The 12,598-nt window shown below is 45.3% G+C and overlaps 1 protein-coding gene across 1 annotated transcript in view; it reads right to left on the reverse strand.

The window, feature by feature from the left end:
• The window catches only part of LOC309554544 (olfactory receptor 5AR1-like), a gene marked incomplete at both ends in the record, with an annotated part of 53,378 nt that extends 41,656 nt beyond the window's left edge, over positions 1–11,722 (reverse strand). Inside the window, one exon of the mRNA XM_082256284.1 lies at positions 11,710–11,722. Coding sequence (XP_082112410.1) covers positions 11,710–11,722 — 13 coding nt within the window. The remainder of the gene's footprint in view (positions 1–11,709) is intronic.
• Between the last annotated feature and the right edge of the window lie 876 nt (positions 11,723–12,598).

The raw sequence follows: 12,598 nt of genomic DNA on the forward strand, positions 1-12,598 counted from the left end.
GCCACATAATGATCTATAATTTGAAACAGAGTGCCCTTGGGGTCTTTGTTATGATAAAGAAGATAGTGTTTAGGGACACTGTGGTTAGTCTTTCCTTTTGTAATATTTGAAATGTGCTCATTTACTCTGACCGCAAACGTTCTGATGGTACGTCCCACATATTGTTTCCTGCATGGGCAGGTGATGAGATATACAATATGTGTTGTATTACAGGTAGCGAAAAATGTAATGTGGAAAACGGAGTTAGTAACCATGGACTGGAAGGACAACATCTTTCTTCCATGGTGGCAATTCCATTTACACACATTACATCTCTTACACAGAAAGTAACCAGCTAAATTATGAAAAAATGTAGGTTTAACTGGTGGGTCCAACACATTGGGTGCCAACCGACCTCTCAGGAAAGGGGCTCCTCTGAATGTCACCAGCGCTCTTTCTGGTAATAGTGGGCCTAAAATTCAATTACTTTTGAGGATATCCCAATGTTTGGAAAAAATGTTTTTGATTTGTCGATGTTGTGTAGAGAATTCTGTAAAAAATGACCATTTAGCGAAGTCAGCATCCCTAGGTAACCTAGGTGGATCAGATAACAGAGTTGTCCTGTCCACCTTGGATATTTTGTCCATCTCAACTTGGAGATCCGACGACTTGTACCCTTTAGCCACAAATCTATGTTTCAAGACCTGGGACTGCTTGAAAAAATCAGCATCAAGTGTACAATTTCGTCTCAATCTTGTAAATTGGCTACGGGGTATGGAGTTAAGCCAACTATGATGGTGGCAACTATCTGTGGGTAAGTATGAGTTTTGGACTGTACTTTTGAAATATGTACTAGTGATTATTTGGTTATTGACCATTGATATCTCTAAGTCAAGAAAGTGTATATTTTCCTGACCCCACTCATATAATAACTGAATACCATGATCATTTTGGTTTAAATAAGACATAAATGTCTCGAGAGAGATGGAATCACCCTTTTATAGGAGGAGGATGTCATCTATGTATCTAAGCCATAGTGTCAGCTCCGGCTGAGCCAGAGGGTAGACGACATCCTCCTCCTATTTGGCCATGAAGAGGCTGGCCAAAATAGGGGCAAACCTGGCCCCCATGGCCACACCTCTCTGTTGCAAATAAAACTTGCCATCAGACCAAAAGTAATTGTGGCCTGTGGCAAAAAGAAGCAATTTAAGAATGAATTCATGATGAGGAGGGGGAATAGACAAATCCATAGATAGAAAATGTTCCACAGCTTCATAACCCCTAGCATGCGGTATGCATGTATATAAGGAGGCCACATCTTCTGTTACCAGACGACATCCTCCTCCTATGTAAGGGTGATTCCATCTCTCTCTCGAGACATTTATCGAGTCAGGAAAATATACACATTTTTTTGACTTTGTTGAGTGTAGATTGAGACAAAATTGTACTCTTGATGCTGATTTTTTCAAGCAGTCCCAGGTCTTGAAACATAGATTTGTGGCTAAAGGGTACAAGTCGTCGAATCTCCAAGTTGAGATGGGCAAAATATCCAAGGTGGACAGGACAACTCTGTTATCTGATCCACCTAGGTTACCTAGGGATGCTGACTTCGCTAAATGGTCATTTTTTACAGAATTCTCTACACAACATCGACAAATCAAAAACATTTTTTCCAAACATTGGGATATCCTCAAAAGTAATTGAATTTTAGGCCCACTATTACCAGAAAGAGCGCTGGTGACATTCAGAGGAGCCCCTTCCCTGAGAGGCCGGTTGGCACCCAATGTGTTGGACCCACCAGTTAAACCTACATTTTTTCATAATTTAGCTGGTTACTTTCTGTGTAAGAGATGTAATGTGTGTAAATGGAATTGCCACCATGGAAGAAAGATGTTGTCCTTCCAGTCCATGGTTACTAACTCCGTTTTCCACATTACATTTTTCACTACCTGTAATACAACACATATTGTATATCTCATCACCTGCCCATGCAGGAAACAATATGTGGGACGTACCATCAGAACATTTGCGGTCAGAGTAAATGAGCACATTGCAAATATTACAAAAGGAAAGACTAACCACAGTGTCCCTAAACACTATCTTCTTTATCATAACAAAGACCCCCAAGGGCACACTGTTTCAAATTATAGATCATTATGTGGCCCCATGGAGGAGGGGCTCCAAGAAGCGGGGAGTCTCATGCCTGGAGACATTTTGGATCTACACATTCCGGAGCTATACGCCCTACGGACTCAATATAGATTGGGACATAAACGCATTTATCAGCACATCTTAAAGTGCTGGTTATGCGTAGATACCTTGTCCTCCCCTGGGGCGTTATATCTACGAACATCTGTCTGGACATTACTATTTATACATAATTTACTGGAAGCTGTCTGGATTATTTACCTATTATTGATAGGTTTATAAGTCTGTAAATATTAAGACTTACATCTGTTCCCTTCATCTTTTTCCCTCTTTGCTTTTACATTGTATTTTATTGAATTTTGAAATATTTTAATGAAGTGGCTTCTCATTGTGCCCAATATTACTATGTAGCCCTGAAGCTGCGTTTACTAGGACCTCCTCCATCCCATGTGGCGAGTGATACTCCGGTTTTCCTTTTTACAAAGTTTTGATATACAGTATATGGGCTGACTTAAGAGGATGTTTACAGTCTAAGCGCCTAAGGTGTCACGATTGACACTTCCGGGGTTAAGGTTCTTCCACCGTGAGGTGTTGTCCAATGGAGCGTGGTACAAATGCATATGCAATTCCCGGATGTGACGCCCGTGATGATGTCACGTCCGCTGACAACTCTTGACTGCGCACGGACTCCCGGAAGTGACGTGCCCTATGATGTCCCTTCCGGGTGGAGTATTCCGATACCGAACTGCACCATCAGTTGGATTATTTACTCTCCTCTGACTTTAACACAATGCAATTCAGTTGCAGGCTGCATCCATAGATTCAGTCTATTGGCGTACACTCACTTTGAATATATGATCGGTAAATTTAAAGCACAGTTTGCCATATACTGTATGACATGTACAACCAATATGAGGTCACTTCCTGGTTGATATGGAGGCTTGGACCGCACGCCGCCGCCATCTTGGACAGGTGGGTGGAAGTGCAGGTGGGGGCAGCTTCCTAGCTCTAGTATATTGTGACAGGAAGTCAGGTAAATCTGGGAATGTAGTCACTGAGAGGAGACACATTCTCACCTGCTTTGAAAGTTCACTGATACTATAGGGTGTTGGCTGCAGAGAGAGCCAGCAGGAAGTTGAAAACCATTCAGCTGTTCAGAATGAGGAGATCAAGGACTCTATAATTTGTCCAGAGAAAATCTATTGAGTGCTGCCTCCAGAAGCTGTGTCCTGAAGCCATGTGGGCTGGGAGCAGGAGGACAGTCAGCGTGTGCCTCCCGACAGGATGTGTGGGCCTGGGAGAAGACCCCCCGGAGTGATGTGTGCCCGGGACGGTAACCAAGAGTGAAGACGTCTCAAAGGTGAGAAGACGAAGTGTTGTTGATGTGAAAGAAAACAAAGGGACATGTTCAATGGACAATGTTTGTGCTGTGTGAAAAGCAAACAAATGGACATTTGAGTGTCTGCTGTAGGATCAGCAGTGTCGGCCCAACAGTAGGTTGGGAAGACTTCTTAGGTAGGTTCCAGCTGTGAGAAGGTAGCCGCCCACAGAGGCAAGGATTTATTTTCTGTTTTATTTTATTTTGGATGTTTTGCTGCATACAGCCTGGTGAAAAAAACATCATTTAATAAACCACACTGTTTGTTTGCAAGCACTTGTCGGCTATCTCTCTGTGAAAACGCACCCCCAAAGGGGTCATCCACGCCTACCACCGAGCTAATCCCTTACATATGGTGGAGGATGCGGGCAGAAGCGAAGATCCCTGCAAGGAAGTGCAAATGTTTGATGAACTTTGTCTGGTGCATGAGATTGCACAATCTATGTGTGCAGGAGAGAAGATCCTGACAGAAAAAAAAAAAAAAAAAAAGTGTTTTAAAGAGACAGCGGTCTCAAAATTATTTGATGAACTTTGTTGTGTCTGGTGCAAGTGACTGCACAAACTGTGTGCGCAGGAAAAGAGATCTTGCAAGAGAGAGAAAAACTACATGTGTTAAAGAGACAGTGGTCTGAAAATTGTTTGCTGGACTGTGAAAAATTTGTTTGTGGAGTTATTGAAGATGGGGCGATCTAAACGCCTGAAAAATGCAAAGATAGATGAAATGAGAGACCGGATTCTATGGATGGAGGGGATGTTACCGTCTGAACCAACCCCATCCATGCCTAAAGAGAGTCTACTAAAGAGGAAGGTTGTTGTCCCTAGCAACACTGATGAAACTGCTATGGAGACGCAGTGTGCTCAGATGAAAAGTAAACCCAAAATGGGGGAGATGCTGAAACAACGGAGCTTTGCAGCTCAACAAAAGGCTCATCAAGAGAGCATGGCAGGCTGGAAACAGAGACGCCAGCAGCCAATGGAGGCCATCGGTTTGGAAGAAACCGAGTATGTGTGCAGGGCTGAGTTGGATGCCTTGCAACGGAAAATGGAAGAAAAGGAACAAGCCTTGGAATTGCTTAAAATGGAGCATAGAAACTTGCAGGAAATGAATGAACTACTCAAGTCTCATGTGTTACAGTGGGAAGAATCCACTGCTCTTCTTTTGGTCGAGTTGCAAAAATGTCAAGACACTATAAAGGAGAAAGATACCATCCTCATGGAAAAGGAAATTGAAATTCAGACTTTGCAGAAGCAAAGTATGGCTGATATGTTGGAGTTGCGTAATCAGCTGGAAAAAAGTCTTCAGTCTTTGGGAGCTACAAAAATAGACCTGCAGGAGTCGCAGGAACAGAATGTTGCTCTGGAAGCGACATTGTCTCTCAGCGACAAAGAGAAAAGTGAAAGAGAGGCTAAATTACTGAGTACTGTGTATGAGCTCACTACTTTAAGCAATGTGGTAGATGAATGGCGTGCGGACTGTGAAAGTTGGAAAGGGGAAGCCCAACGTGTCCAGCAGCAGTTAAAGGAGAAAGAAGCCTGTGTGGCAGAATTACATTCTTATTCCCAGATGCTAGCCAATGAGGTGAAGGCTCTTATGCAGGGAAAAGAAGATTGTGAACATAAGAGGGAAAAAGTAGAGGCACAGCTTCTGGAATCGCAAGTCAAGGTGTCAGAAGGTGACCGATTGTGTGCTAAGCTGTCAGAGAAGGCAAACCGACTGCAGGTTGAGTTGGACAATGTTACAAATCAGCTTTCTCAAGCAGACAGCAAATCTAGAGAAATTGCGGAAGATTTTTCTATCTTGGAATCGCAGCTGCAAGACACGCAGGAACTCTTACAGGAAGAGAGGTGTCAAAGGCTGAGTTTTAGCACAAAGCTCAAACAAATGGAAGATGAGAAAAATGGCTTCCTGGAACAATTAAAAGAGGAGGCGGAGGCAAAGAAAAACCTATCAGAGCAAGTCGCAACATTGCAAGCTCAGATAGCGGATATGAAAAAACGCATGGAAGAAAGCGTTGCTTCATTACAGTGTGTTGAAGATGTGAAAAAGAAGTTTGATCAGATGCTTGGTGAAGAGAAGACTGTGTCTGCAAAATATGCAGAAGAACGCGACCGCGCAGAAGCGGAGGCGCGTGATAACGAGAGCAAAGCCCTGTTCTTGGCTCGCTCTTTGGAGGAAGCTCTAGAGTCCAAGGCTGAACTAGAAAGAGTTAACAAGCAGCTATGTACAGAGATGGAACATGTGGTCAGCTACAAGGATGAGGTTGAGAAAAGCGTTCAGGAGCTAGAAAAGTCTAAACGAGCCTTAGAACAGCAAGTAGAAGAGATGAAGATTCCGTTGCAGGAACTGGAAGAGGAATTCCAGGCAACAGAGGATCTGTCCCAAAGAGGGGATAGTGTGCCTGATGCAGTTTTTAAAAGGATCAGTGTTTTGGGGTCTGTCCTGAGTGAGCCTCAGAAATGTGATGACACGTGGCTTGAATCACCCCTTTGGAATAAACCGTTCCTTCAAAAACTTCAAGCATTGGAAAATGTATCATTAGAGCTTCAGCAAACAAAGGAGCTGAGTAAGAAATGTGATGATTTCTCAGTTCAGGCTGAAAACCTAGTGGGGAAAACTAAGGCTGTTGGTGAAAACGTGAAGCAAATGAATAAGTGCCTTTCAGGGAGTGTTTCCAAAATGGAACTGGTGAAAGACGGGTGGCAGAAGTTTGATCGTGATCTTGAGATGCATTCCATGTGGAATTCAGATAGAGAAAAAGAACTAGGTGACCTTGAGCGGTCAAATAGTTCAGCAGAAAGTGCATTGAAGAAACCTGTAAAAGAATGTGTTGCAGTTCCATGCTTCTTCACTGATGCAGAGAGGAGGTCTATAATGGATACCACCCAGATCGCTGGGTTCAACTGTGTTGTTGCCTTTGACCCCTATGTTGGTGGAAGGAAAGTTGATGATGTTCTGGTTGGCTACTTCTGTGAAGAGTTTGGCAAGAAATATAAACTGAATATCAAATCAAGTAGTAGGCCTTTACTGCGACTCGCTCAGGAGGGCGAAAAGTTTAAGAAGTTGATGAGTGCAAATGCTTCCGATCTGCCTATGAATATGAAATGTTTGGTGAATGATATTGATATCTCTGGGAAAAGGAACAGGGGTCACTTTGAAGAAATGTGTGACAGCCTGTTGTCTCAATTGGAAAATCCTCTGCACAGCATCTTAGAGCAAGCAAAGCTCAAGAAGGAAGATCATTCCCTTTTACAACAAAAAGTCAATGATTGTGTACAGAGGTATGGAGAGGCAACTCAAGTCACAGAGGGATGTCAAGAGTCCCTACTTGGAACAAAGCTTAGTGAAGCAAAGGTTCTCAAAGTTTTGTGGAAAACATTTATGGATTGCAGAGAGAGGCGTCTTAAGAATGTTGAAGACATTAAGACTAGCCCAATTGAGTTGCCTATGGATCACGGTCCTCCATGGTGGATTGGACAGACGGTTATGAGGGACAAGCTGTCTGACATTTATGAGAAAGCTGTCAATGAAGATGACAGAAACGAGAAGGAGCAAAATGATGCCAAAAATGCAGTTGAAGAATGTGTATATGAGATGAGAGACAAACTGTGTGGCATTTATGAGAAATCTGTCAATGAAGATGACAAAACAGTTTCATCCGGAAGCTTGAGGATAATAGGAGGCTTATCAGTGAGTCAGCAGTGCCTGACACATGCGTGCCTGGAAATATGTGTCCCAACCCTAGGGTTGAAACAAGAGGGGGGGGTATGTGACAGGAAGTCAGGTAAATCTGGGAATGTAGTCACTGAGAGGAGACACATTCTCACCTGCTTTGAAAGTTCACTGATACTATAGGGTGTTGGCTGCAGAGAGAGCCAGCAGGAAGTTGAAAACCATTCAGCTGTTCAGAATGAGGAGATCAAGGACTCTATAATTTGTCCAGAGAAAATCTATTGAGTGCTGCCTCCAGAAGCTGTGTCCTGAAGCCATGTGGGCTGGGAGCAGGAGGACAGTCAGCGTGTGCCTCCCGACAGGATGTGTGGGCCTGGGAGAAGACCCCCCGGAGTGATGTGTGCCCGGGACGGTAACCAAGAGTGAAGACGTCTCAAAGGTGAGAAGACGAAGTGTTGTTGATGTGAAAGAAAACAAAGGGACATGTTCAATGGACAATGTTTGTGCTGTGTGAAAAGCAAACAAATGGACATTTGAGTGTCTGCTGTAGGATCAGCAGTGTCGGCCCAACAGTAGGTTGGGAAGACTTCTTAGGTAGGTTCCAGCTGTGAGAAGGTAGCCGCCCACAGAGGCAAGGATTTATTTTCTGTTTTATTTTATTTTGGATGTTTTGCTGCATACAGCCTGGTGAAAAAAACATCATTTAATAAACCACACTGTTTGTTTGCAAGCACTTGTCGGCTATCTCTCTGTGAAAACGCACCCCCAAAGGGGTCATCCACGCCTACCACCGAGCTAATCCCTTACAATATATAAATCCTATTATTATGGTAAACACGCATGGCAATTCTCCTATGATTATATCCTGTTGGATGAAACGCATCAGCACCTCATACTGCCATCTCTTCAATACATGCGTTGTCTTTCAAGATGTTTTGTAAGTGTATTCCTTTCTGTTAATACATTTTTGCTGAAGCTGTTTTACACTATGTTTTCACTATGTTTGCACTATCTGGTTATTTCCATATATGTACCATCTGTTTTGAAGTCTAGGTGTCTCTTTGCTGAATATCCTGGTCATCCTGGCACCAACATCTGGCAATTGTATGCTGTATGAAGAGACCTGCTACCATAACTTGCTCTGAATGACCCATATTCTATATGGAATCTTGGGTCCATGATTTCTGGTGAGCGCATTCATATTATTCTATCGGTGTTGGAATATATCACTATAACCACATTTATTGCTTGTTTGGAAGTCATCTTTTTACTTGGGACTTTTTTATTATCAATATGGACTTTGTTTTCCCTCATTTGCATTATTGAGGATTGTTCTCTTTAGTTCATGACATTTTTTTCATATGAGTGTCACCTTATTCACTTTATGTCTATAATATGTTTTGTACATGTATAGTTTTTAGCACTGCACTTATTTATTTTTGATACTGTAACAGTAATGTTTTGAACTTTCATGAATGGGTTACATTCATAACAGCTGTGATTACTAGTGTTCTGTGATTGGCTACAGCTAATCACACGGTACAGGGTGCTGTGATTGGCCCAGGTACAATGTGATAGCAGTGGGTCCATCACAGCATCACTGTATAGGAAGCACAGCTGTTTTGAATGACATACATTCATAAAAACTTGGCTGACATTGTGATCATGTGAAGACTCAAAGCAGCCGGCTAACAGGTGCTGCAATCCACTGTGTCTGGGGGCCCCAGACTGGGTGATGTACATGTACTGTGCGCATGCGGCAATTGGTTATTATAATAATAATAATGATAATCTTTTTTAACATGCTGATTATGACTAAATCACATGGTTTAACATTTCATCCATCACCTACTTTGCATTTAGTTGTTCAAAATGTTACCAAAATGTGGCATATTTAGGGCCAGTGCACATTTGTGTACCCTGCACTGCTGTACATGCAGATGTGCAAGCTTGATGTGTATAGCCTCGGGAAGGAGTGGTAGATGCCAGAGGACCCTGCAGTCCTCCTATTTGTAACACTCAGGCCAATGCATTCAGTAGCATCCTACTCCCAATAATGAACAAAGTTGTGCATTTCTTGGAGATCCCAGCTATCCAGGTCATATCTTCTAACTGGCTAAAAAGTTAATTTATTGGAGTGCACATGCGCGGGAGCTCCGACATGGCACCTTAGTCCGGAGCTCCGCGCCTCCCGGGTCTCTAGAGAGCCCAAGCATCGGCATCATAGCGCACTGTGCCCCTCGGCCGGTACCATCCGCTTCTCCTTCCTCCGGGGGCCCTTCTGTGGATGTCGGCGTGACACCGCAGAGAGGTTTCCCGCCGTCTTTGCTTCCTCTCCACAGAGCGGAACTCACCTGACATGGCGACCGTGCCTCACGTCTCCTCAGATGACTGCGGCCCGCTGGAGGTAGGAGACTCTTCTGTATGTGCTATGGACTCCCCGGCACCCTCTCCGGACCCCTGGCCATCCCCCTCGACCTCTGCCTATATCATTCAGCCCCCCCTGGTCTCTCCAGCCTCCACTGAATCCCTCCTTAGCAGAACTCTATTGCAGGCCCCAGGGACCCCAGGGCTGCTGTCACCTGAGGCCCCGGCTTTGCCTCATTTGCTAGGCCCCAACTTGCCTGGTCCCTTCCCAGACCTGTCATTACTCATGGCTAAGTTCTCAGAGATGTTAGCCTCTGGCCTGGCCCAAACTGCCTCATAAATTACTGGCTCAATTAAGGCAGAACTCCAGCACCTTGGGACCCGCATTGAAGCGATCAAGCACACTATGGATCAAACGGTCGCAAGGGCCAATCAGAACACTGCTTGCATCCAAACTATGCAGGATCAGTTTGACACTGCACTCAGTAAATTGGATGACCTGGAAAATAGAAGCCAACGTTTGAATTTCAGGGTTCGGGGATCCCCGAAACCATCACGGACATCCCAAACACTATCAAGGCTTTTATTAAGGATCTTATCCCAGACATTTCAGACCATCGCCTGGTACTTGACCGAGCTCACAGGGCCCTCCAATTGCCCTGCAAAGACGGCCTGCCCAGGGACGTCATCGTCAAGACACACTTTTATGGGGGTTAAGGAGGAACTTATGAGAAAGAGCAGGGGTAGTGAGGATCTGACCATTCAAGGCCATAAGATCCAATTCTTCGCTGACCTCTCCCCCTTCACCATTCAACGCCTCAGAGCATTGAAGCCACTTACATCAGCACTCTCTGCTAGGGCGCTGAAATATTGGTGGTCCTTCCCCTTCCGCCTCAGTTTCCAATTCCAGAACAAGACTCATAGCTTTACCAACTTCCAGGATGGTGAACACATGCTACTACAAATGGGAATTGTCACAAAGGGACCCCGCTCCCTCCTCGACTACCTCTAGGAGGGAATCTTCCAAGCGTCCTCCACCGATCAGCCCTTTATCCTCGACTTGGAACAAGCAGCAAACAAAGCGCCACCGAGATGTTCATCCACCCTGATGCCTGCGTGGACCCTCCTACTATTCTCCTTCTAGGCTGTTGGAGTTCACTCTTTTTCACCTGATTTTGGATCCTCGATGATCCCTACCTTCACTTGTTGGCCCCTTTTTGGGTCTACATCTTTTATGTTTTAAGGTCCTGGCTGGGGTTGATTTTCTGCTACTAGGCTGGTTGCAACTTTTTACTTTTTCATCTTCTTAATTGATGGGACCATTGCTCCTTTTTTTTTTCTTTTTTTTATCAGTTTTTTGTGCTATTTTGCTTGTGGTCCCCTTCTTCTCCCTCCTTCTACCTTTTACCCCTGTCCCTTCCTTCCCCACCTTTTTCCCCATCCTTCCCCTATCCCTTCCCCCCTCCCTTCCCCCTCCCCTATTTCCCTCCCCTCCCTATCCCCGGAGTCGTTCCCCACTCCCTTACTCTGCTCCCATGCTCCTCATGGGGTATGCTGGGCGGAGGATCCCACATCTTAGATAGTGGGGTCGTAGTGCTTTGATGTTGTTTCTCTTTTATTAATTGTATATTAAGAATGCCGGGTTGGTGCTCTTTGACCGGGGAGGTTTCATTGCGCCTCCTCCTGTCGGATGCAAGTTGGTTACCTCTTCCCTCCCACGGGAATGTGCCCTGACTGGTTCAGGGCTCATCCGACCGTCTGATGGGGGACTGTGGGCTCTGCCTGCGGTCACCTCATCCCTGCGCAAGAGCACGCTCTTGTGCCCTTCTTTTCCTTTCACTGTCCTCTTCTTCTTCTTCTTTTTTCTCCCCTTACTGGCATCTTTTTCTTTTCAGAGAGTTCCAGCGGTCCGATGGGTTTGCTCGTGTTCCTTCTTTTGCCGCAACTGTGCCCGACTTCTCCCCGGGGAATCGGTGGGGGTCCGCATCGAAGCTCACCCCAGCACAACCTGTGACAGCATACCATGACGCCTAATGTGAGTACGGTCTCTTCTCTACAGGTGGCATCACACAGCACCCAGGGCTTAAATTTGCCGGTCAAACGTAGGAAGGCTTTCCAACACTATCACTCCCAGGGAATGGGGGTTCTCCTGCTTCAGGAGACTCACTTTCCGGAGTCATATCAACCTGCCTTTGTCCATCCCAAATACCCCTTGTTTTATCTCGCCAATGCCCCCTCCAAGCAGAGAGGGGTTGCCATTTTCTTTGCTAAATTGCTTCCCTTTTCCCACCTGCACACGGTTCGGGACCCCCACGGTCGTTTCATTTTAGTTAAAGGCACCATACAAGGGGAGTTATACACATTTGTCTCTTATTACGCTCCCAACCAGGGTCAGGCAAAATTATTTTCCGATATGTTTCTCACACTCTCTCCACACCTTGAGGGACGAGTTCTCATAGGGGGGATTCTAATTTAGCCCTTGACTGCTCCCTTGACAAGTCTAAACCCTCTGGTGGTAGGCTTCGCCGCCCCTCCAAACAGAGCCTTCGAGTGGCTAGAACACTCCATTCGCTAGGTCTAATTGATATTTGGCGGGAACTGAACCCTTCTTCCCGTGATTTCGCACATTTCTCGGCACCCCATCGTACATATGCGCGTATAGATCACATTTTCGTCCCCACGACTGACGTCCCTTCGGCGCGGAAGTCTAAAATTAAAGATGTCCCTTGGTCAGACCACTCCATGGTTACTCTTCGACTCTCATGCTCCTTGCTTCCCCGTGGCCCTTCGCCTTGGAGAATCAATGAGTCCATTCTGAGCGACCCCGTTCGGTGTTCCATGATGGAGGCTGCACTCCGCGACTACTTCCCTCTCAATGATCTCCCTGACACCTCCCCTTCTACCCTCTGGGGGGCCCATAAGGCCGTTATCAGGGGTTACCTTATTCAATTGGGGGCAAAAATTAAAAGGGAAAGAATGGTCGACATTACCCGCTTGGAAGCTGAATACGTTCGTCTCCGTAAAGCCCATAAGAGATCTCCTAACCCGGCCTCACT

This window comes from Pelophylax lessonae, assembly GCF_965119305.1.
Source record: "Pelophylax lessonae genome assembly, chromosome: 4".
Classification (NCBI taxonomy): domain Eukaryota; kingdom Metazoa; phylum Chordata; class Amphibia; order Anura; family Ranidae; genus Pelophylax; species Pelophylax lessonae.